General features: G+C 35.5%; 1 protein-coding gene across 2 annotated transcripts in view; it reads left to right on the top strand.

Moving 5' to 3' along the window:
- The window catches only part of LOC136032265 (uncharacterized), a 231,232-nt gene that overhangs the window by 77,930 nt on the left and 127,046 nt on the right, over positions 1-26,256 (top strand). The window contains exon 9 of one of the 2 annotated variants that reach the window (XM_065712514.1): positions 19,416-19,539. The exons of the other annotated variant lie outside the window; for it this stretch is intronic. Coding sequence (XP_065568586.1) covers positions 19,416-19,539 — 124 coding nt within the window. The remainder of the gene's footprint in view (positions 1-19,415; positions 19,540-26,256) is intronic. 2 annotated transcript variants of the gene reach the window in all.

A 26,256-nucleotide genomic window follows, 5' to 3' on the forward strand; every position in this document is an offset into this window, starting at 1 on the left:
AATATTTTTAACTTATTGCATGATATAATCTTCGTTATATTATTACCACCTGCCCATCATTGGTGTGAAATGGACCATAAGGATTTCACACCTTGAGAAGCTTATGTGCAATATGTAAGAATAGATTTTGCCTAATTTTAATTCACGCAAAAGATGATTAGATGAACCCACACTTTTTCTCTTCTTCTTTGATGCCCTTATTAGTAGAAACCCCGCCGTATTATTCTTCACAACAAGGGGCAATTCCAGACCTGCAGCAGAAGCTATCCCAATACTAAGATGAATCAAACAGTTCGTGACAAGAACTGTAAGTAATTATTTAAAACAAACAATTCTTTTTTAACTGCAAGTAAGGAGCGAAATTAAAGCTTAAAATGAACAGAAATTATTCCGTATATGAAAGGGGTTGTCCCATCCTCAACGCCCCGCTCTTTACGCTATAGTTTGACTCTTTGTCACAACTCTAGGAGGCAGCAACCCATATCATATACGGAATAACTTCTGTTCGTTTTAAAACTTAGTCTCGCTCCTTACTTGCAGTTAAAAAAAACTTGTTTTTTTATTTAATTTCTGAACATTTTGGATTAATACAAGTTTTGATTTTGGCTCACCGCACATTAATATTTAAAACGAAATTTGCATATTAATATTTTTTCTGGCTAAACGGCTCCCTCATAGTTTTGATCGGACGATTTTGAAAAAAAGGGGCGGTGGAGGAGGCCTAATTGCCCTCCGATTTTTGGTTACTTAAAAATATAACTAGAATTTCTTTTTTATTAGTAATAGAAATACGTAACATACGAATTAACTAACGTAACCAACTTCTATATTTGTATATTTTTATTACGTTATGAGGGGGTTCACCCCGTCGTCGATACCTCACTCTTTACACTAAAGCTTAAATTTCATTCCAATTCTTTAAGAATGACCCCTGAATCACAAAGGCCGTAGAATAAATAGTTGAAATCACTAAAAATACTTTGGCGGAAATAACGGGGTATTGTGGAGGAGACGAACCCCCTTATATGCATAATATTTTCTGTTCATTTTGAGTTTTAATGCTGCTCCTTACTTCCAATTAAAAAAAACTTTTTTTATTTATTTTCTAATTGTTTTTTTTTATAATACTAGAAAATCCTGTGCCCTCTTCATGTAAATTCTCTTCCCTCGTGATAAATTTCTCATGGAAAGATCCTCCAATGTAACCCCTCCCTCAACCCGCCCTCACCCAAACTCGAAAAAGTCCCCCTTAAAAATGTCTGCACACTTCCCGATAGCCATTACTATATGTAAACAATGGTCAAAAATTGTAACATGCAAACCCTCTCCCGGTGGGGGATGAAGTCTTCCCCAAAGACATAGTTATTACGTTTTTCAACTATGCTGCACAGAATGGCTATCTCGAAATGTTGATTTGGTGACTTTTGGAAAAGATTGAGCGTGGGAGGGGGCCTAGGTGCCCTCTGATTTTCTTGGTCATTTGAAAAGGGCACTAGAACTTTCAATTTTCTGTTAGAATGAGCCCTCTCACAACATTCTAGGACCACTGGGTCGATACAATCACCCTGGGGGAAAAAAAAATAATAATCACGCATCCGTGATCTGTCTTCTGGCAAAAAATATGAAATTGCACATTTTTGTAAATAGGAGCTTGAAACTTCTACAGTAGGGATGTCGGATACGTTGAATCTGATGGTTTGATTTTCGTTAAGATTTTATGACTTTTAAGGGGTTTTTCCCCCTATTTTCTAAAACAAGGCAAATTTTCTCAGGCTCGTAATTTTTGATGGGCAAGACTAAGCTTGATAAAATTATATATTTAAAATCAGCATTAAAATTCAATTCTTTTGATGCAACTATTGGTATCAAAATTCTGTTTTTTAGAGTTTCGGTTACTATTGACCTGGGTCCCTCCTTACTACAGTTCGTTGCCACGAACTGTTTGAAAAGTGAATCAGCTCAATAGTAGCCGAAACTTTTAAAAACAGAACACTGAAGTGTGACTTTTTGTCTCAAATCTTTAAGAAAGATTGCTCACGTGCAAGGACCATTGAGTTTGAAGTGAGATATATTTCTAAAGAACTTTGAACTTACTTTAAAGAGCGAGGATTGAAGAAGGGACAGCCCCCTCATATACGGAATAATTTGTGTTCCTTTTAAGATTCAATGTTGTTTCTTACTTTCAATTTAAAAAAAAAAATTATTTAATAAGCAAAATAGGATGGTGTTCTACTAAAACGTAGAATTCGTACTGTCGTTAATTGCTTATTAAGACACTCAAACATGACATGAGATACGCTTTGAGTGTCTTATTGTAAAAATTTGTAAAAATGTTGTTTTGTAATATGTATTGTTTTGTCTTTTGTAATGTTTGTTTTTGAATTAAAATGTTTTGTTTTGTCTTCAAAACAAAAATGTTTTGTTTTTGTCTTTTGTAAAAATGTATGTTTTTGTAAAATAAATAGATACGCTTTGAGTGTCTTATTAAGACACTCAAACATGACATGTTTTGAGCCACTCAAAACATGAATTAAGAACAACTTTATCAAATTCTAGTAAGCGTATCTATTTATTCAAATGTCAAATTAGTTCAAAGGGATAAAATATTTAGGAAAGTGAAAAGAAAGGAGGTTTTAAACAATGGAGAATATTACTGGAAAGAAAAGAGTATTGCCCTCCATAGTCTTGATTTAGTCTACAGAGCGGATCTTTTTTAAGGATTTAATGAACTTGAAACTCTTTCTGAACTTAAAGTAATTCAGTGGCCAATATTAAAACAGTGTCCTCAATCGAAATACAGTTTGACTCCCTGGGCTGATCCTTTATGTCATGAACGTATCTTTCAAGACCCTTTTTGTTGAAAATAAGGAAATTTGAATATGCAGAATATAAAAAAAAAAATGGGACACTGGGCAAAAAAGATAGGCTCATTTGTATTTTCCAAGACCTTTCTTTGTTTGATATAGAAAGTTGAATTTTGGAAGTATATATAAAAAAATTGGAAAACTGGGCAGAATTCATGCGTTCTTCAGACCCATAGTGTTAAAGCTGTAGTCTATGTGCTCTGTTGATTAAATATTTAAATATAAGTTATAAAATTTTGAATCGCTTTGCTAGAGCAAAATTTTGCTGGAGATTATTTATTCCACCTTGAAAACAGCAGATAACAACAGAGGGGGGGGGTAGAGAAAACAACAGATGCATTTCGTTTGATAACACCTCAAATAATGCCTCCGTTAAAGCGCATCCGCAGAAAAAGACACGTTTAATAGAAATTAGTTTAAAAAATACTTTTAAACGAAGCTTTTCAAAGAAAATCAAAGAAATACACTAAACCAAAGACAAGCAGAAATACAGTAATAAACTTAAAATGAATAAGTAATGAATAAGTAACTCAAACTTAAAACGAAGAGAAATACCAATCAATGAATAAATAATTTTGAAAATGAACCGAAATTACAATGAATAATAAAGTTAAAATGAAAACGAACGGAAATTACCAAAAATAGAAGTAGGGCTATTGCCCCTTGGAGCTTTTAAAAGTAAGAAAATCTTTTGCACTTTACTGAAAGCTGTTTTATTTCGAGCAGTGTGTTTTTATTCGTCATAACATCAACAAAAAAGGAAAACAAATAACCATGTCAACTAAGATTGCTGAAAAAACAACTAATGAAAGTATGCTAACTGTCTTATATATAATGATATATAAGAAAATACAAGAAAACTGATATATAAGAAAACTGAAAACGAAAGGAAATTACCAAAAATAGAAGTAGTGCTATTGCCCCTTGGAGCTTTTAAAAGTAAGAAAATCTTTTGCACTTTACTGAAGGCTGTTTTATTTCGAGCAGTGTGTTTTTATTCGTCATAACATCAACAAAAAAGGAAAAAAATTACCATGTCAACCAAGATTGCTGTAAAACAACTAATGAAAGTATGCTAACTGTCTTATATATAATGATACTAGCTGTTGGGGTGGCGCTTCGCGCCACCCAAACACCTAGTTGGTGGGGCGCTTCGCGCCCCCCCAAACCCCCCCGCGCGCGTAAGTCGTTACGCGCCATATTAGTTACGCGCCATTGTAGTTGTGTCCCTGTGTCCCACCTGTGAATATAGATAGATTTATATATGTGTTTCAAACTACGTAAAAATTGCGAATATACAACATTTTTGGCTTTCCCACTACTGGAAGCTTTCCGTTTCCAATTGCCAGCAATTGATCTGAAAATGTTTGACCAGAATCATCGTTTTGCAATCGGACACGCATATTTGTAGTTAATTTTAATATTTTTACGTGTGCCCATAAATTAGAATTTTTCAGGCAAGCATTCATTTCGTCTGCAGGGGTTAAACTACGTAAAAATTGCGAATATACAACATTCTTGGCTTTCCCATTGTCTGTGCATATACAAAGCCGTATGCACTAATAATGACGTCATATGCAAACGCTCTTTTTACAAACAAACAAACATGCATACACACAACTCGTTTTTATATAGATAGATAGATAGATGGATACAATACAAATTAACTGCGTAAAACTTGCGAATATACAACATTCTTCGCTGTCCAATTGTCGCTGCATATAAATAGATTGTCAGGTTTACCGACCCTCGAACATGCAACGTACAATTGTACATATGAAAAACAATCAGTATTAAGATCTATACCACATTTTTCTAATGATTGACCTTGAGCTTTGTTAATGGTGATTGCAAATGGTAATCGAATTGGGAATTGCAATCTTTTAAATTGAAAAGGCAGATCCGTTGGAATCATGGGAATGCGAGGAATAAGAACAGCCTTACCCTCAAAATGCCCTGTCAAGATTGTCGCCTTTATTAGGCTTTCCATTGTTTTTTTTACGGCAAGTCGCGTGCCATTGCAAAGCTTTGGTGGGTCGCCTATTTTTAGTTGTAGCACGTGTGGTGGAAACCCTGAAAGATATATGGAATTTAAAAATTCAGATGGATAATTAACCGCTTCATTTGGTTCCAAAACTGTGTCGACTGACTTGCAAAGGACTGCCTGGTCTCGAATCTTGGTCAAAACAATATTGTTGATTTCGTGGACGTCTATATTTTTGGGTGCGAGAATCGCTCTTTCACTTAGCCATTTATTATTTTTATAATTTTTTAGAATATTCGGAAATACTTTTTCAATCAATTCATTTTTGGACGTCACTAAACTACAGAAATCAGCAGGTAGTTGTATACGTCCTGAAATTGAGTCTATCGTATCATAAATGTCTTTTTGTTCAGACGTTAACTTGTAAATGTTATTTTGTCCATACGACAATAGATCACTCGTACTGTAACTTTGTTCACGATCCAATTCTACACATGTCGAAACAGCAGCGATACGGTTAGGTGAAGGCATTCCCAAATCCTGAAGAGGTTTGTTTGCCATACGTACGCACAAATCTTCTATAATAACTAAAGTGTCGTTATAAATTTCTGATGTAAAATCAAAAGTCATTTCTGACGTCTCTAACTGTTTTCGATGGAATATATCTTCGGACATTTTTGACTTATATTTTTCCCATAACTCTGTAGGAGCTGATGGAGAGCAAGTGTACGAATTTGACTTGGGGTTGACGTTTCGCACGCGTCATTGATGCAGTTATCCCAGTGTTGGTCATTCTCCAATAAATTCAGAGCTTGGCATGCACTACGGTAAGTGTCATGTATAGTACCGTTTACAGTTCTCAAATACTCAAAGGATGTCGGACCGGGTACATTCATCAAAAGCAGGCGTAGAAAGAAGCATTCATGTTGATTGGGGTGAACGGTGTAGAGTCTTCCTATCGTGGTATCTTTGAAGATGGTAGGTTGGCCGTAAACCCACTGGTTATCTACTTCGATGGTGGTACCGTTGCCATTGTAGGTTTTTCAGTCATTTTACAATTAAAAATTTCTCTTTCAACGGTCTTCTTACAATTAAAAATTTGTCTTTGAACGATATTCTTAAATACCTGTGTCCTGGTCGTCATTTATATTCCCTGTGTCCCGGTCGTCATTTGTGTCCCGGTATCCCGGTCTGTAATTTCTCTTTTTTCTTTTTTCAGTTTTCTTTTTCTTCTTTATTTTTCAGCTTCACTATGAAATACATATCGCCGAACCTTTTTTTTTTTAACTAAAATCTGGTAGTCATTGATGACCTTATCCAAGTCAAAATCCCAAACCCAATCATCATCGCTATCATTTTCAGTTTTAATATGTTTTGACTCTCGCTGTACAGGTGGATCTTCATCTAACTGCGCGGTTTTGCGTTCTTTAGCCTCAAGCCTGTTTCCTTGCTGTTCTTTTGATTCCTCGGCACGCTTTCTTTTCTGACTTTCTCTATCAGCAGCAAGTTTTTTGGCATAGACTCTTTGAGCATCTTCATCAGTCATTGTAAACTTAAACATTAATAGAATTCTACGCGAACATATGTCTTATATAACTTGAATGACGTCACCTTCAAAGCAAAAATGATGGCAACTAATTTCATGACGTCAGCCGAAACATGACGTCACCTGATCCATCCACAGATCCACACACAGACAACTTATTTTTATACAAGAAAACTGATATATAAGAAAACTGAAAACGAAAGGAAATTACCAAAAATAGAAGTAGGGCTATTGCCCCTTGGAGCTTTTAAAAGTAAGAAAATCTTTTGCACTTTACTGAAAGCTGTTTTATTTCGAGCAGTGTGTTTTTATTCGTCATAACATCAACAAAAAAGGAAAAAAATAACCATGTCAACCAAGATTGCTGAAAAAACAACTAATGAAAGTATGCTAACTGTCTTATATATAATGATATATAAGAAAATACAAGAAAACTGATATAAAAGAAAATTGAAAACGAAAGGAAATTACCAAAAATAGAAGTAGGGCTATTGCCCCTTGGAGCTTTTAAAAGTAAGAAAATCTTTTGCACTTTACTGAAAGCTGTTTTATTTCGAGCAGTGTGTTTTTATTCGTCATAACATCAACAAAAAAGGAAAAAAATTACGATGTCAACCAAGATTGCTGCAAAAACAACTAATGAAAGTATGCTAACTGTCTTATATATAATGATATATAAGAAAATACAAGAAAACTGATATATAAGAAAACTGAAAACGAAAGGAAATTACCAAAAATAGAAGTAGGGCTACTGCCCCTTGGAGCTTTTAAAAGTAAGAAAATCTTTTGCACTTTACTGAAAGCTGTTTTATTTCGAGCAGTGTGTTTTTATTCGTCATAACATCAACAAAAAAGGAAAAAAATTACCATGTCAACCAAGATTGCTGAAAAACAACTAATGAAAGTATGCTAACTGTCTTATATATAACTAGCTGTTGGGGTGGCGCTTCGCGCCACCCCAACACCTAGTTGGTGGGGCACTTCGCGCCCCCCAAGCCCCCCCCGCGCGCGTAAGTCGTTACGCGCCATATTAGTTACGCGCCATTGTAGTTGTGTCCCTGTGTCCCACCTGTGAATATAGATAGATTTATATATGTGTTTCAAACTACGTAAAAATTGCGAATATACAACATTCTTGGCTTTCCCATTGTACAAAGTCGTATGTACTAATAATGACGTCATATGCAAACGCTCTTTTTACAAACAAACAAACATGCATACACACAACTCGTTTTTATATAGATAGATAGATAGATAGATACAATACAAATTAACTACGTAAAACTTGTGAATATACAACAGTCTTCGCTGTCCCATTGTCTGTGCGTATAAATAGATTGTCAGGTTTACCGACCCTCAAAGATGCAACATACAATTGTACATTGGTAAAGCAATCTCTATTAAGATCTATACCGCATTTTTCTAGTGATTGCCCTTGAGCTTTGTTGATGGTGGTTGCAAATGCTAATCGAATTGGGAATTGCAATCTTTTAAATTGAAAAAGCAGATCCGTTGGAATCATGGGAATGCGAGGAATAAGAACAGCCTCACCCTCATAAGGCCCTGTCAAGATTGTGGCCTCTATTAGGTTTTCCATTGTTTTTTTTTACGGCAAGTCGCGTGCCATTGCAAAGCTTTGGTGGGTTGATATTTCTTAAAAGTATTATTGGTACGCCTATTTTTAGTTGTAGCACGTGTGGTGGAAACCCTGAAGGATCTATGGAATTTAAAAATTCAGATGGATAATTAACCGCTTCATTTGGTTCCAAAATACAAATTAACTGCGTAAAACTTGCGAATATACAACATTCTTCGCTGTCCGATTGTCGCTGCATATAAATAGATTGTCAGGTTTACCGACCCTCGAACATGCAACGTACAATTGTCCATGGGAAAAGCAATCAGTATTAAGATCTATACCACATTTTTCTAATGATTGACCTTGAGCTTTGTTAATGGTGATTGCAAATGCTAATCGAATTGGGAATTGCAATCTTTTAAATTGAAAAGGCAGATCCGTTGGAATCATGGGAATGCGAGGAATAAGAACAGCCTCACCCTCAAAAGGCCCTGTCAAGATTGTGGCCTCTATTAGGTTTTCCATTGTTTTTTTTACGGCAAGTCGAGTGCCATTGCAAAGCTTTGGTGGGTTTATATTTCTTAAAAGTATTATTGGTACGCCTATTTTTAGTTGTAGCACGTGTGGTGGAAACCCTGAAAGATCTATGGAATTTAAAAATTCAGATGGATAATTAACCGCTTCATTTGGTTCCAAAACTGTGTCGACTGACTTGTAAAGGACTGCCTGGTCTCGAATCTTGGTCAAAACAATATTGTTGATTTCGTGGACGTCTATATTTTTGGGTGCGAGAATCGCTCTTTCACTTAGCCATTTATCATTTTTATAATTTTTTAGAATATTCGGAAATACTTTTTCAATCAATTCATTTTTGGACGTCACTAAATTACAGAAATCAGCAGGTAGTTGTATACGTCCTGAAATTGAGTCTACTGGGAGCTTTCCGTTTCCCATTGCCAGCAATTGATCTGAAAATGTTTGACCAGAGTCATCGTTTTGCAATCGGACACGCATATTTGTAGTTAATTTTAATGTTTTTACGTGTGCCCATAAATTAAAATTTTTCAGGCAAGCATTCATTTCGTCTGCAGGAGTTGATCTAGGTATTATAGGTAATGTTTGCCTGAAATCTCCCGCAAGCAATATTAAGGTGCTGCCAAAGGGTTTCGACTTCCCTCGCAAATCTTTAAAGCATTGATCCAGAGCCTCAAGCGATTTTTTGTGTGCCATTGTGCACTCATCCCAAATAATAAGTTTGCATTGCTGCAATACTTTACCCATCCCAGATGATTTGGAAATATTGCACGTGGGAGTTTCTGTAGAATGCAAGTTCAGAGGCAATTTCAAAGCGGAATGAGCAGTTCTTCAACCAGGCAGCACTGTTGCGGCTATTCCGGACGACGCAATTGCCAACGCTATATCATTTTTTGATCGAATTGATGCCAGAATTAGTTTTATCACAAACGTTTTACCAGTACCTCCTGGCGCATCCAAAAAGAAAATTTCTCCAACGTTGTTATCGACACAATGCATTATCGTATCATAAATGTCTTTTTGTTCCGACGTTAACTTGGAAATGTTATTTTGTACATACGACAATAGATCACTCGTACTGTAACTTTGTTCACGATCCAATTCTACACATGTCGAAACAGCAGCGATACGGTTAGGTGAAGGCATTCCCAAATCCTTAAGAGGTTTGTTTGCCATACTTACGCACAAATCTTCTATAACAACTAAAGTGTAGTTATAAATTTCTGATGTAAAATCAAAAGTCATATCTGACGTCTCTAACTGTTTTCGATGGAGTATATCTTCGGACATTTTTGACTTATATTTTTCCCATAACTCTGTAGGAGCTGATGGAGAGCAAGTTGTTAAAATGATGCCAAACAATGCACGAATTTGACTTGGGGTTGACGTTTCGCACGCGTCATTGATGCAGTTATCCCAGTGTTGGTCATTCTCCAATAAATTCAGAGCTTGGCATGCACTACGGTAAGTGTCATGTATAGTACCATTTACAGTCCTCAAATACTCAAAGGATGTCGGACCGGGTACATTCACCAAAAGCAGGCGTAGAGAGAAGCATTCATGTTGATTGGGGTGAACGGTGTAGAGTCTTCCTATCGTGGTATCTTTGAAGATGGTAGGTTGGCCGTCGACTGACTTACCCTGTTTTCGACGTTCAAATACTTTATTTTTAGTATTCCACGTGTAATACGAAGGCACTTCAGTATACAGCAGTTTTTTTGCAAAAGAATCATTTTTGCAAAGCGAAAAAAAAGCTGTTAATGTTGTATCCGGTGGATTCAGGACTCTTTGTTGCACGTTGGTTTCCGTGAAATAAACACGTTGACCATTCTGTAAATGTACCGCTAAGTGAACAACACCTGGACTACGTTCATGTATCAGAAATGAAAGAATTCGCCAAACAGCTTCATTACTGCTTATGTATCTTCCAGCCTGATATTCTACGATTTCATCGAAATCTTTGATTTCGGGCTGCAAGCCAAAAACTGCCATGTCACTGCCTTTGTTGACGTATTTACATATGTATTTGATTGCCTTTACGGAGTTACAGTATTCAACGTTTATGTGTGCATTAAATGTTTTGGATAATAATGGGGAATATGGAACAACCCACTGGTTATCTACTTCGATGGTGGTACCGTTACGCTTCTTTATTATTGCTGTTTTACCGCCATCTTCAGTAGATCTTCTTCTATATTGTGGGTAACCATCATTGCCAGTAATTGTTTTGGGTACTAAAAGTCGAGGATATTGCTTTGTGCACCTTCCTTTGGTCATGCATGGTGAATTTTCGTTCAGTGCACCGCAAGGTCCATGTATCATATTTTTTACAATAATATCATGTAACCCCTTATCGACATTTTTATCAGGTATTTCAGCGGAAATCACATCATCAATTTCGTTCGAAGTAATTTTTTTATGTAGCCAGATTAGTATATGTGCGTGTGGCAAACCTCGTTTTTGCCATTCCACTGAGTACATCCAGCATCGCACTGACCCAAACACTTCATGTTTTACAAGGTAGTTTATCAGTGATTTCAACTTTTGCCGGAAGACACGTGCCGTAATGTCATGCCTATGAACCGCCGATTGTCCTTGAAGTAAAAGCTGCAGTATCTCGTCCCAAGATTGATTACATGTAAATGTAATAAATAAATCTGGACGACCATAGAGACGAACATACGCAATAGCATCTTGAGCATATTCATGCATATGACGGGGACTGCCAGCATATGACCAACGTTTGTGGTATTACCGTCATTTATAACTGCATCTCGCAAATGAATGTATTGTTCAGAGCGGAGCTTGGTCTGATTCAGGCAGATATATAGCAAACGTTCTGATTCAATTTTAGCATACATATCCACGACGAATTGGTGAAACAATTCACGGCATTTTAAAATATAATTTTCTTCATCCTGCCGAATCATTAGTCTATAGGAATAATAATGCATTGCACTGCATTTCTTATTCATTTCTTTGTTAGTGGCTGGATTCATCAATTTAATATTAAAGTGATAGCCGTCGGCTCCATCCCAAAAAATGATAGGATATTGTAGGGCATCGTAGCATCGATGAGTTTCAGCAATTCTTAACAACTGAGCGTTTCGCTTATGAAGAATAATATCTCGAGGTAAAAACTGATCACCGACCATAACGATTGCCACTTCGTCGATAGTCGGAGCATTGTATCTACGCACATGTTGGCCAGGAGGCGTTTTGTCAGCGGAAATAACAATTTTATGTGTATCAGTAGGCATCAAATCGATGGCTGTTTTGAACAGACGCACTAAATTATTATTTTCGTGGAAAAGATGTTGCAATTGGGAAACGATTGTCCTTTCAACGTTGGGAGAAATTTCGCAACGTGCATTCAATTCAGAATTTCTATCACTGATGAAGTACAATTGTAAAAATTTATGATTCTCGCCTGAGAATGGTAGAAGGGACCCTGCTTTATGATAAATTTGCCCTTTTACTTTGAAAGTAGACATAAATTGATCTGAATTTTCGATTTGGGCTCCAAACGACGTCATTTGGAAACATGAGTTGTATTGTCTGATTTTTGACAAAAAACGCTTAGATTCTGACGTAGTTCCAGTAAGGAAAGTCTTCAATGGCTCTGGTGGTGCAGCCAATAGAGGAAGTTTAACTTTTCCTGAGGCGCAACACATTCCCATTGTTTCACCATTGAATTTCAAGGCCTTGCAATAGGGACAAATTTTAGACATTGTCCCGATTTGAACACATCTACTCAAGCTATAATCATCGACTGGGTTGTACCTGAATGCCAGGCGATAACTTTCAGGTTGCTCTGATTCCTCGGCACGCTTTCTTTTCTTACTTTCTCTATCAGCAGCAAGCCTGCTTCCGCGTTGCTCTGGTAGTTCCTCGGCACGCTTTCTGTTCTTTCTTTCTCTATCAGCCTCAAGCCTGTTTCCTTGCTGTTCTTTTGATTCCTCGGCACGCTTTCTGTTCTTTCTTTCTCTATCAGCCTCAAGCCTTTTTCCTTGCTGTTCTTTTGATTCCTCGGCACGCTTTCTGTTTTTTCTTTTTCTATCAGCCTCAAGCCTGTTTCCCTGCTGTTCTTTTGATTCCTCGGCACGCCTTCTTTTTTCACTTTCTCTTTTAGCAGCAAGTCTGCTTTCGCGTTGCTCTGGTAGTTCCTCGGCACGCTTTCTTTTCTGACTTTCTCTATCAGCAGCGAGTTTTTTGGCATAGACTCTTTGAGCATCTTCATCAGTCATTGTAAACTTAAACATTAATAGATTTCTACGTGAACATATGTCTTATATATCTTGAATGACGTCACCGTCAAAGCAAAAATGACGACAACTAATTTCATGACGTCAGCCGACACAGAAACATGACGTCACCTGACAACTAATTTCATGACGTCAGCCGACACAGAAACATGACGTCACCTGATCCACAGACAGACAGACAGACAACTTATTTATATATATATAGATATAAGAAAATATAAGAAAACTGATATATAAGAAAATTGAAAACGAAAGGAAATTACCATAAATAGAAGTAGGGCAATTGCCCCTTGGAGCTTTTAAAAGTAAGAAAATCTTTTGCACTTTACTGAAAGCTGTTTTATTTCGAGCAGTGTGTTTTTATTCGTCATAACATCAACAAAAAAGGAAAAAAATTACCATATCAACCAAGATTGCTGTAAAACAACTAATGAAAGTATGCTAACTGTCTTATATATAATGATATATAAGAAAATACAAGAAAACTGATATATAAGAAAATTGAAAACGAAAGGAAATTACCAAAAATAGAAGTAGGGCTATTGCCCCTTGGAGCTTTTAAAAGTAAGAAAATCTTTTGCACTTTACTGAAAGCTGTTTTATTTCGAGCAGTGTGTTTTTATTCGTCATAACATCAACAAAAAAGGAAAAAAATAACCATGTCAACCAAGATTGCTGAAAAAACAACTAATGAAAGTATGCTAACTGTCTTATATATAATGATATATAAGAAAATACAAGAAAACTGATATATAAGAAAACTGAAAACGAACGGAAATTACCAAAAATAGAAGTAGGGCTATTGCCCCTTGGAGCTTTTAAAAGTAAGAAAATCTTTTGCACTTTACTGAAAGCTGTTTAATTTCGAGCAGTGTGTTTTATTCGTCATAACATCAACAAAAAAGGAAAAAAATACCATGTCAACCAAGATTGCTGAAAAAACAACTAATGAAAGTATGCTAACTGTCTTATATATAATGATATATAAGAAAATGCAAGAAAACTGATATATAAGAAAACTGAAAACGAACGGAAATTACAAAAAATAGAAGTAGGGCTACTGCCCCTTGGAGCTTTTAAAAGTAAGAAAATCTTTTGCACTTTACTGAAAGTTGTTTTATTTCGAGCAGTGTGTTTTTATTCGTCATAACATCAACAAAAAAGGAAAACAAATAACCATGTCAACCAAGATTGCTGAAAAAACAACTAATGAAAGTAAGCTAACTGTATTATATATATTGATATATAAGAAAACTAGCTGTTGGGGTGGCGCTTCGTGCCACCCCAACACCTAGATGGTGGGGGTACTTCGTGCCCCCCCAAGCCCCCCGCGCGCGTAAGTCGTTACGCGCCATATTAGTTATGCGCCATTGTAGTTGTGTCTCTGTGTCCTACCTGTGAATATAGATAGATATATATATGTTTTTAACTACGTAAAACTTGCGAATATGCAATATTCTTTGATGTCCCATTGTCTCTGCATATAAACAGATTGTCAGGTTTAACGACTCTTGAACATGCAACATAAAATTGTCCATGGGAAAAACAATCCGTATTCAGATCTATACGTCATTATTCTAATGATTGCCCTTGAGCTTTGTTGATGGTGATTGCTAATCGAACATTCCCTGTGTCCCCGTCGTCATTTATATATCCCCCTTAGTTATGTCCCTGTGTCCCGGTCGTCATTTATATTCCCCGTATCCCGGTCGTCATTTGTGTCCCAGTGTCCCTGTCTATAAATTCTCTTTGAGCGTCCCAATCGTCATTTATATTCCCTGTGTCCCGGTGTCCCGGTCTGTAATTTATCTTTGAGTGTCCTGGTCGTCATTTATATCTCCCGGCCGTTATTTGAGTCCCAGTGTCCCAGTGTGTAATTTTTCTTTGAGTGTCCCGATCGTCATTTATATTCCCTGTGTCCCGGTTTTTAGTTTTCTTTTTCTCCTTTATTTTTCAGTTTTTTTCCTTTTTTTTAGTTTCTTTTTCTTTTTCAGTTTTTAGCTTTTTTAGTTTCTTTATCAGTTTTTAGTTGGTTTTTTTTTCTTTTTAGTTTTTTTTGTAGTTTTTACCTTTTTTAGTTTTTTTTCTTCTTTTGTATTAATGCTAAGGGCAAGGTTCGAACCTGGAACCTCTCGGACCTAGAACCTAGAACATAACGCTTTACCAACTCAGCTACTTCGGCTTGAATACATTCGTTTTTGAATTGGTATATGATGAAATAATTCAGACGTCATATAATGACGTCACTCGACAGACAGATAGACAACTCATTTTTATATATATAGAAGATATAAGAAAACTGATATATAAGAAAACTGAAAACGAACGGAAATTACCAAAAATAGAAGTAGCCCCTTGGAGCTTCTAAAAGTAAGAAAATCTTTTGCACTTAACTGACAGCTGTTTTATTTCGAGCAGTGTGTTTTTATTCGTCATAACATCAACAAAAAAGGAAAAAAATACCATATCAACCAATATTGCTGAAAAAACAACTAATGAAAGTATGCTGACTGTCTTATATATAATGATATTCATTCCTGGAAAACTGAGAAATTTTGGGTTTATTAACTTAATAAAATACTTTTAAAATATGATTTGGTTTTGTTAAAGCGCAAATGATAATCTTACCTTTAGAGAGCTTATAGAGCGTAAGCTATACTTCTATTACTGTTAATATACGTTTGTTTTAAGTTTGACATGATTATTCAGTAACTTTGCTTACGGCAAAAAAGTCAACTTTTGAACTAAGACACATAGATTTTTTTCGGCGTCAGTCGATAGCTCTTGATGAGTTGATAAAAGTATATGTTATCCATCTTTTGGTATAAAAATGTGTTATGAAATATACCAGTTTGAAAGTTTAAAGGGGTTAACAACTTCAGTAGTATGGTACACACTGAAATCAAAAATTGGCCGATACCAATTGTGAGACATATAGGGGAGTTTTAAGCAACAGTCGGCTGTTAGCTCATAATCATTTTCGGCAATGAAGGGTTTGCAACTTTTGATAGTAGGTGTACCTATTATTTGTTTCCGGTGTATTTGATGGTAAGACCCATTTCGTTCCAGTGGTAACTGGAGGGGACTAGTAAGTAATAGTCGGATGTTAGGCTACAATCATCTTCAGCGATGAGGGGCTTGCAACTTTTGCTAGTTGCAATGAGGGGTTTGCGACTTTTTACGAGTTGGTGTACCAAGTATTTATTTTAAGATCCTTATAGAATAACAACAGCGTTTAATCGAAGCGAAAAAACAAAACCAAAGTGTTGCTCTTGCAACACTTTACTCGACGAAGCCGAACAAAGGTTGCCGCAACGCCTCACGTTGCCCATGCACATAGATCTAGTCCATGTTCGTCTTGAGCCTCATTTATTCATTGACGGATGTTTCTGTTCTTTTAAAATTTGAATTATTGTTTTACTTTACTACTGCTCGTCTTTGTTTTTATCCAGCTCGTTACCTTTTTTTGAAAACTTCTTTTATGGAAAAGTTTTTCTTAAATTAATTTCTGTTCGTCTTATTTGACATTCTTTTATATTTTTTCTTTATAATTTCTTCTTTAAAATATTTTTTCTTTTTCTTTTTTCTTACTGCTCTTTTTCCCTTTCTCCAACCGTAAAAGTCTAAAGCTTATTACATTATATGCGTTTTATTGAAACTATATATGTATGGATCACTATAGTTTGCTTTTCAAAACATCGAAGAAAAATAAAAATCAAATAAATATAATAATCACGACGACTGGAAAAAACTAACAAAAATAGACAGAATATTTGAAATATAATTTTATTAATTCTTGGAAACTCATCTATTCAAAATTTTATGTCACTGTAATTTTTATTATTATTTTTGGTATTTTAAATACAAAAGATAATATTTGTAATATATTTCGTTTTCTGTAAGGCGCAAATGACACAACAACCGTTAGGCTTGTTCGGCTAGGGAAGGGGGAAAAGGGCAGCAGCCAAACTCCTGTTTGTTGTAATTTTATTCATTTTAAGTTTGATTTGAACTTGTTCAATTCAATTTTTATTTGTTTTAAGATTTATTTATTCATCTATATACCTGCTATCTCTGTGTCTTCTGTGATCATTTATTTTAATTTTTGTTCGTTTCGGGTTTCATTTAATCTTTAATAGTAAATTTCTATTGTTTTTAGTTTGAATTATTATAGAAGTTTATTTCTATCAGTCTTACTTTTAATATGGCTCTACTTATCTTTGAAAAAACTTCTTTTCCGGAAAAAATTGAATAATTTACAATTCTTACCCCAGGGACTTTGGGGGCATGGTGCCCACGGGGGCAAAGCTATTAAACCTTTCGACTATTTTGAATGGAATTTTCTAAATAATTCTACTAGTGGAAAGGAGAGGATCTAAAATGGCAAGAGGTCTGTTTGCTCTCCCTTTCTTTTTCAAGTTCCCTCTCAACATGATTTGGAGTTCCAACTTAATACCCTTAACCATTCCTTAAACATTGCTATTTTATTCTTTTGACAGTCTTCCTGCGTAAAGCATGTTTTGATTTTATTTTGACATTCTCCTCAAAATTTCTTAGAGGTTTTATCAAAATACTCTTAGCCTTTTTGAGACTCAGGACAAAGTTGTCGCCTGATATATAAACAAAGGGCAACGTATGTAGCATGCAACACTTACCCTCAGTCTGCGATCTTTTTTCACCCCCTGGAGGCATAGTTATTTGACTTCCCGACTGTTTTGAACGAGAGGGCTTTTGCAAAATTCTGATCAAATATCTTTGGGGACATCTAAGAAGAGCAAGGTTGCTCTATCACCATTTTTTAACATCCCTGCCTAAATACTCTAAAAGTTTGGACCTGATACTTTCAGCCGTTCTTGAGATATTGCAAATGGGCCTTTTAAAAAACTGGGTGCCCATTGTATGTTTTTATCTAGCTAAGCATGCCCCTCAACATTCCCTGAAGTTTAGCCTTAATACGCATTCTTCTTCTGAACACAATCAGAATCAAAATTATCCCTTTTCCTAACGGCAAGTCCTTTAATTAAAAAAAGACTTAACTCTACAATTTGCAATCCTTGCCCTGGAGGCTTTCCTGGCGTGGGGGGATTATACCCGGAGGCACAGTTACAAGACCTTTTTCTTATTTTAAATGAAACAACTTTTTCCAAATTGTGATCAGTGTTGAGTAGAGAGGGCATATAAAAAGGGTAAATGGGGCTTGTAGTTCTCCAGTCAATTTCCAATGTTCTCCTCAACCTATCCTGTAAGTTTCAACTTAATACCCTTAGCAGTTACCTTGATACTGTTGATACATTTTTGATAACCAAAATTCACAAAAATTGTTTTGATTATGTTCGACTTTTTTCTGAAAAGCTGTAAAGGGCAATGCCATTTGCATAGGCATAATTATTTAACCTTTAGACTATTTTGAACAAGATGGTTATTTCCAACTTTGTAAGCTTAGCCGTTCTTGTGATATAGATCTACTTTTTGGTAAACTAAATATACATGGTTTCTTTTGATTTAGTTTAGGACACCCTTCAACATTCTCGAAATTTTCCCCTCAATACCCAATACCCTTGGCCTTTTCTGATACGCCCAGAATCCAAATTTTTCCTTTCCCAATGTCTTGCATGTATACAATTTATAAATTGCATCATTTACAGTTCTTGTCTCCAGGGCTTTGGAGGGGGGGTAAAGCATCCCTGGAGGCATAGCTATTCCACCTTTTGATTAGTTTGAACAAAATGATAGTCAAAATTTTTTGAATGTTCTTAAGGAGAAGGGGCACGTCAAATGGGGAAGGTGGGAGGCTGGCTGCCCTCCAATGTCTCTTCAAAATCTCTTCAACTTACATTGAACGTTTCACCCTCATGCCCTCAGTCTTTCCTTGTATATTTTTGATATTCCTTTTCACAACCAAGAAAAAAAAGTTTGTTTTGATTATGTTTGGCATCCCTATTTCTTTAAGTTTCATTGTAATACTATAAGCGTTTTTGGAAATCCAGGATCGGCAACTTGCATAATTTCTGCTTTTGCATCAGGGGATGGGAGGTGTTAACCCTAAAGGCATAGTTATTTTTCATACAAAATAATATTTCATTGAAGTCTGATGGCTCTTTACTATTTACACTACCAGTGTTGCCTCTGATAAAACTTAATTGCAAACAATAGGCAATTTGGACAATATTTAGTTCTTGCCTCAGGGACCCTGTGGGGTCGTGTCATCCCCAGAGACGTATTTAGATCTTTCGACTATTCTGACTAAGATAATCGTCTCAAAATTTTGGTGAGGATTGGGTGAAGGTAGAACTTTGAACAATATATATGAAAAGAATAAATTGTCTGATTTTTTGATCAATGGTTCAGAGATTGTGTTTCAAATTGTGAGATTTTGTTTGAGAGATGTATGGTCTAACTACTCAAATGACCAAATTTCATGTGTGAGTAAGATCGTCAAATGTCAAGACATAATGCAGAGACATGACAAACTGTCAATGAGATCGTCAGGCTTGAGGACATTTGAAAAAAGAGTTCTTCAAAAAAATCAGATCTTTACGCGTCGCTCTTCAAAAAAAAATTAGTTCAACTTAAACCGAACAGAATTTTGAACGTTAACACAATTCTATGTTAAAAATTGACAGATTATTTAATTTTTGCCTAGGTTGGATGACATTGAGCATGACTCTTACAAAACTTTTGGTTTGACAAAATTATTTGAAGAAATAAACGAAGACCCCTTTTGCAAGACGATATCTGCAGCTGCATATAGAAATCCCCACGGGAAGGTCAGTCAACATCACTATACTAATTCTAAAGAGACTGATTAGCAATGAAATGTTATTTAATTATCACTGTTGCCAAAAACCGTCCTGTAATCCACACTGTTTAATTTACATTTTTCATTCACAGTTGTCAAAAGTCAAGTTCCGTTACCCGTTTTGGTACCTTCAAATAATTTCTCTTTTGTTCGAGTAATAATTTTTGACATTAATTTTTTGTTTAATAGTTTGTTTTAATTTTTAATGTGACTCCTCTCGATCATTTAAGAAAGTTAAATTTAAAAAAAACAAGCTTTTTTAACTGAAAGTAAGGAGCGGCATTAAAACATAAAACGAACAGAAATTACTTCGTATATGAAAGGGGCTGTTCCCTCCTTAACGCCTCGCTCTTTACGCTAAAGTTTGACTCTTTCTCTCAACTCTACTTTTTAAAACAGTAAAGAAATTTTAGCGTAAAACTTTAGCGGAACTTTTTTACTTTTATTGAGATGACCACCCCCCCCCCCCTCCCTCTTGCTTGGTTCCAATTTAATGTTAGCATTTTTCCGTTTATCTATGTAAATAAGTCGAGGAACAAAAAGGTCTCAGAATCTGTAGGCTATAAATTTCTTGAGCGAAGGAAAAAAAAACACGGAAAATAAATACAGAATGCAGTGAATTCATTTATTTATTCATTTATAATCCATCATACAATACAAAATTACAGAGAGACGGAGTATTTAGATAAAACTACAAAAAAGAATATTGGAAAGAAAAAAAGAGACATCAAAACTATCAGAACAATATATAAAGAACATTTATAAAGCACTGATCTCTAGAATTCAAAACACAAGATTTTCTTATTAGGGTTGTTATTTCTAATCTTAAGACTATATTTTGATACGATCACATCTGAAAGAATAGAAAATCATTCGTGAAGTCTTTTTCGAGAAAAAAACATAAATTCTCGTGAGGCCTAAATAGAAAGAAAAAACCTTGGTTTCTGGGATGTCAGATTTGTTTAGTTTAATCTTTCAATTTTCATGCAGATCATACGACTCTTTGAAGGCTTTCCTCCCCCGTCGTGAAATTACGTGAATTATCAAGTTATTAAACTTACATTTTTCTAATAAGTTTTAACTGGTAAATTTAAGCTTAACAAACGTTACATATTTAGAATTCACTGCATATTTGGTCTGTAAGGTAATTTTTTTATTGAAAAACCTGTATTACTTATTTTATATCATTTAATTGAACTAGACAGGATTCAATTCCCTAATTCCAAAGAGGCACTTTCTATTTTTATAACGTACTAGCTGTTGGGGTGGCACTTCGCCCCCCCCCCAAGCCCCCCCGCGCGCGTAAGTCGTTACGCGCCATATTAGTTACGCGCCATTGTAGTTGTGTCCCTGTGTCCCACCTGTGAATATAGATAGATATATATATATATGTTTTTAACTACGTAAAACTTGCGAATATACAACATTCTTTGCTGTCCCATTGTCTATGCATATAAATAGATTGTCAGGTTTACCGACTCTTGAACATGCAACATATAATGGTCCATGGGAAAACAATCCGTATTCAGAACTATACCTCATGATTCTAATGATTGCCCTTGAGCTTTATTGATGGTGATTGCTAATCGACGATTCCCTGTGTCGCCGTCGTCATTTATATATCCCCGTGTGCCCCCCGGTGTCCCGGTCGTCATTTATATTCCATGTGTTCCGGTCGTCATTTATGTCCCGGTGTCCCAGTCTGTGAATTCTCTTTGAGGGTCCCGGGCGTCATTGATATTCCTTGTGTCCCGGTGTCCCGGTCGTCATTCGTGTCCCGGTGTCCCAGTCTGTATATACATTCGTTTTTGAATTGGTCTTTTTTTTAGGTTTTAGTTTTCTGCCTTTTTTTTAGTTTTTTTTAGTTATACCTCATGATTCTAATGATTGTCCTTGAGCTTTGTTGATGGTGATTGCTAATCGAACATTCTCTGTGTCCCCATCGTCATTTATATATCCCCCTGTGCCCCCCGGCGTCCCCGTTGTAGTTGTGTCCCTGTGTCCCGGTCGTCATTTATATTCCCTGTGTCCCGGTCGTCATTTGTATTCCGGTGTCCCAGTCTGTATATACATTCGTTTTTGAAATGGTAAATGATGAAATAAATTTTTGTATTTTTCCCCTTTTTTTCTTTTTAGTTTTTTTTTGGTTTTTACATTTTTTTAGTTTTTTTAGTTTTTTTTTCTTTTTTCTTTTTAGTTTTTTTTTTATTTTTATTTTTTTAGTTTTGTTTTTCTCCTTTATTTTTCTTTTTGTTTCCTTTTTAGTTTTTTTTTATTTTTTAGTTTTCTTAGTTTTTTAGCTTTTTTAGTTTTTTTATTAGTTTTTAGTTTGTTTTTTTCTTTTTAGTTTTTTTGTAGTTTTACCTTTTTTTTAGTTTTTTTTTACTTATGTCCTGGTCGTCATTTATACTCCCTGTGTCCCGGTCGTCATTTGTGATGGTTTGTTGACGGTGTTTTGTTGATGGTGATTGCTAATTGAACATTCCTTGTGTCCCGGTCGCTTTCTCTTTGAATGTCCCGGTCGTAATTTATATTCCCTATGTGCCGGTGTCCTGGTCGTCATTTGTGTCCCAATGTAATTTCGTAATTTCGTCAGTCGAAAACATGACGTCAGCCGACACAGAAACATGACGTCACCTGTTCCACAGACAGACAGACAGACAACTTATTTTTATATATATAGATAGATTCGACCAGTGAATCTCAGAGAGGTGTTAAAATATTTAAAAAGAACGAAATTTCTAGAAATGCTCATCCCCTTCCCTGTAAATGCTATGTCTTGTGTGTGAATTAACATTGTTCTTAAATTCAAAAATATCCTCACATTTGATTGCAAAAAAAAAACACCACCCATTCACTGGAAGAAAAACCCTTGGCTTGCCCAAGGTTTTAATAGAAACATCTCAACAAGTATTTTTGACCTATGTCAAAGTACCAAATAGGAGAATTAAGTTTCACCTTCAAAATTGCTTAAACATTCAGGCAGAAGAGTCTTCTTATTATGCTTCATATTATTATCATTATTAGATGTATAATATGCTTCATATTATTAGATATAAGCGCTATCTTATTATGGAGTCTTCTAGTCCTGTCATCAAGGCCTACTTCTGACAGTGCGAGTCATTTTATATATCTAATTAAATAACATAATCAATTAATGGTAAATAAACGTATTATGTGGTTGCAATGATACTGTTTGAAATTCAAATTATTCAATAAAAGATTCGAAAAGTTTAGAATTCTTAGGAGTTTGGTCAGAATTGATAGATGGCATGTTTTTTGTTTTTTAGCTGGAAACCAGCTCTAAGCCACTTTTGCTCTTTCTTAATAAAATTTGCTAGGTTACGATTTAATTTTTTTTGTATTCTGTGGGATGACAAGTAAATGTTAGCTAAAACCTTTCTGTGAAAACACAAATCCTCTAGCAAATTAAGCTGTCAAATTATGCAATTTGCATGTTTTGCATGGATTTATCATTGGCAAAAGAGGAATTTAAAGATATCTGATCAAAAAAGTTGAAAAGTAGAATAGCTTTACCCTCGGGGATTAGGTAACCCCTCACAGCTCTCGGGGCAATTGCTGTAAGTTATATAAGTGGCACATTGTTTATATACAACGTTGGTTATTAGGAAAAGCAGGTAAGTTCATTCCTGGGTCTCCGAAAAGGCTAACAATGTTAAGGTAAAGTTTATGAAAATGTTCAGGTGGGTGTTAAACAAAAGCATATTCCACTATATGCAGAAGGGTTGTCAAAAAGATACAACAGCAATATATAAGAGATGACTAAGGGTATTAAGTTGAAAGTTTAAAGGCGCATTAAGAGGGAGATTGAAAAACAAACGAAAGACAACCGCCCCCCTCTTGTCCTTTTAGGTGCTCCGTTTAACACTGATGGAGATCTCAAAAGGCATATATTAAAAGTATCGTCTTATTATGCTGATTCCAAATACATAAGACTCATTAAGTTTGGAATTACCCTTTAAAAGCTACGAACCTGAGAAAATTTGCCTGATTTTAGAAAAAGAGGGGAAGGAAACACACCCTAAATTTCAAGAAATCTCAATGAAAATCATACCATCAGAGTCCCAAAACCCTACTAAAACCCTACATGCTTATACTTTTACAATATTGCTCATACTTATTCATCATCTCAATTTGTTTAATATTATTAATAAATATTTAATTTAATTATAATTTAATTATTTAATTTAATTATATAGAGGTTTGAAGCTCTCATCTTCACAAATATGGAATTTTGTAATTTGTAAGAATTCGCCTCAGGGATGCGTGTTTGCTATCATTATATTTTTTTTCAAGGTTGATCGCATTGAACCAATAGTCTTAAAATATCGGGAAAGGGCTCATTCAAACGCATATTAAAAGCTCTAGTGCTCCATCTCTCAAGTGGCCAAAAATATTGCAGGGCAACCAGCCCGCCCCCTTTTCCTACCAAATCCGTCCGATCAAAATTTCGAGATAGCCATCCTGTTCAGTATAGCCAAGAAGCCCAGCAACTATGCCCTTTGGGATATTATGACCCTGGGGGAAAGTCTGTAAGTCATAAAATATGCCTATTTTTGACAAGTAGTATTTGGAAAGTACAGTGGCATTTTTTTTTTGGAGGGGGAGGCATTTTGGAAAAGAATTTTACACATAGGAAAAGTTTCCCGGCATCATTTTAACAACAAACAGAAATTAATTAAAAATTAAGATGTTAAAAAGCAGGATTTTTCATCAAACTCAAAACGATCATATACTACTATATATTTAAGGGGTGCTGCCCCACCTTCAATACCTAGCTCATTATGCAAAAGTTTGACTTTGTCTTCCAATTCTTTAAGAACGACTCTTGAAACACAGGGGCCGTTAAATTAGAACAACACGTTTTTTTGTTCTAAGAAAACTTTTAAAGAGCGAGGTACTGAGAATAGGGCAAGCCCCCTACCATGCGTAATAATCCCTGATCGCTTTAAGTTTTGATGCTGCTTCTTACTTTCAGCTTGAAAAAATTGTTTGTTTTTTGTTTGTTTAAGCGTTAAAAAAAAACGCTGTACGCTTAAGCTAATCTTCTTTTTAGATCTTCACTGCATCTGTCATTTTTGGCATCTAACCAACTTATTCCTAGTCTAATCAACCTAGTCTTCTTAACATTAAATTGCAAACCTACTCTTATACACTACCTCTAGAGAATCCCCAAAACTCATTAATAAAACTCTAACATTGGTAGAGAAATAAGTTAGCAAAAGTAATGTAGAAAGTGATCAGTTAACTTTTATGATTGGACACTGTAAACTGATCATTACGTTTTTATTTGTGAAAATGAAACGTAATCATTACTATACTTATATAATAGAAAATAAAATACAATTTATAGACTAAAAATTCACTGTTTGCATATTTCTTCGTTTCTCAGTTTTAATTGAGATCACATAATACATTGATATTGCCAAAGAGACTGATTAAACTAATTTTGTATTATTATTACACTAAATAAATGACAAAACACGTCTAGTTGTCGACAATGATACCAGTTTCCACTGCTGTAAAATACTTATGTTATTTGGGTGTGATTTAGATGTTCCATTTTTATTTTCTACTTTTTGTCGTTAAATCTTGCCACCTTATTAAACTTAATAATATATTTTATTTTCTATTAATTAATTAAAAATTGTAAGTTCGTAGCATTTGTAGAAGGTATAGTATAGACAACCTGGACCTGGACCAAAATGGAGATCTCCTCAAGAATGACTTCGATGAAATCAAAATACCTTAAAATATCATTTCCAGAGGTTAGGAATGTGTTAGGATTGTGTAGCGGAACCCGCCTTGCTGTTACTGATTTATGTGACAATATAGTTAAGCCACATAGTTTTTATGGCACTTGGTATTAACCAAGTGACGTATAGCGATCGTAAATTCTGTCGGTCTGTCTGTCCAGGTTTTGCTACTTTAGCCACTTGCAGGTAAGCTAGGACGATGAAATTTGGCTGGCATATCAGGGACCGAACCATATTAAATTAGAAATAGTCGTTTTCCCTACTTGACGATTGGGGGGGGGGGGGGGGGTAGGGGGGGCCGATTAATTCGGATAAAAATAGAAAAAATGAAGTATTTTTAACTTACGAACGGGTGATGGGATCTTAGTGGAATGTAATGTTTGGAAGGAAATTGTGTCTCAGAGCTTTTATTTTAAATCCCAACCAGATCTGGTGACATTGGGGGGAGATGGAGGGGGAAACCTAAAATCTTGGAAAACGCTTAGGGTGGAGGGATTGAGATGAAACATGGTGGGAAAAATAAGCAAAAGTCCTAGATACTTGATTGAAATAACCGGAACGGATCTGCTCTGTTTGGGGGAGTTGGGGGGGATGATTAGCTCTGAAAAATTTGAAAAAATGAGGCATTTTTAACTTACGAAGGAGTGATCAGATCTTAATCAAATTTTAAGTTTGGAAGAATATCGTGTCTCAGAGCTCTCATTTTAAATCTCGACTGGATCAGGTGAAATTGGGGGGAATTGAGGGGGGATAATCTAAAATTTTGGAAAACACTTAGAGTGGAGGGATCAGGATGAAACTTGGTGGGAAAAATAACCACAGGTCCTAGATACATTATTAACATAACCGGAACGGATCCACTCTCTGTGGGGGAGTTGGAGGGGGGGGGTTATTCTGAAAAATTAGAA

Source organism: Artemia franciscana, chromosome 10 (assembly GCF_032884065.1).
Source record: "Artemia franciscana chromosome 10, ASM3288406v1, whole genome shotgun sequence".
Taxonomy (NCBI): domain Eukaryota; kingdom Metazoa; phylum Arthropoda; class Branchiopoda; order Anostraca; family Artemiidae; genus Artemia; species Artemia franciscana.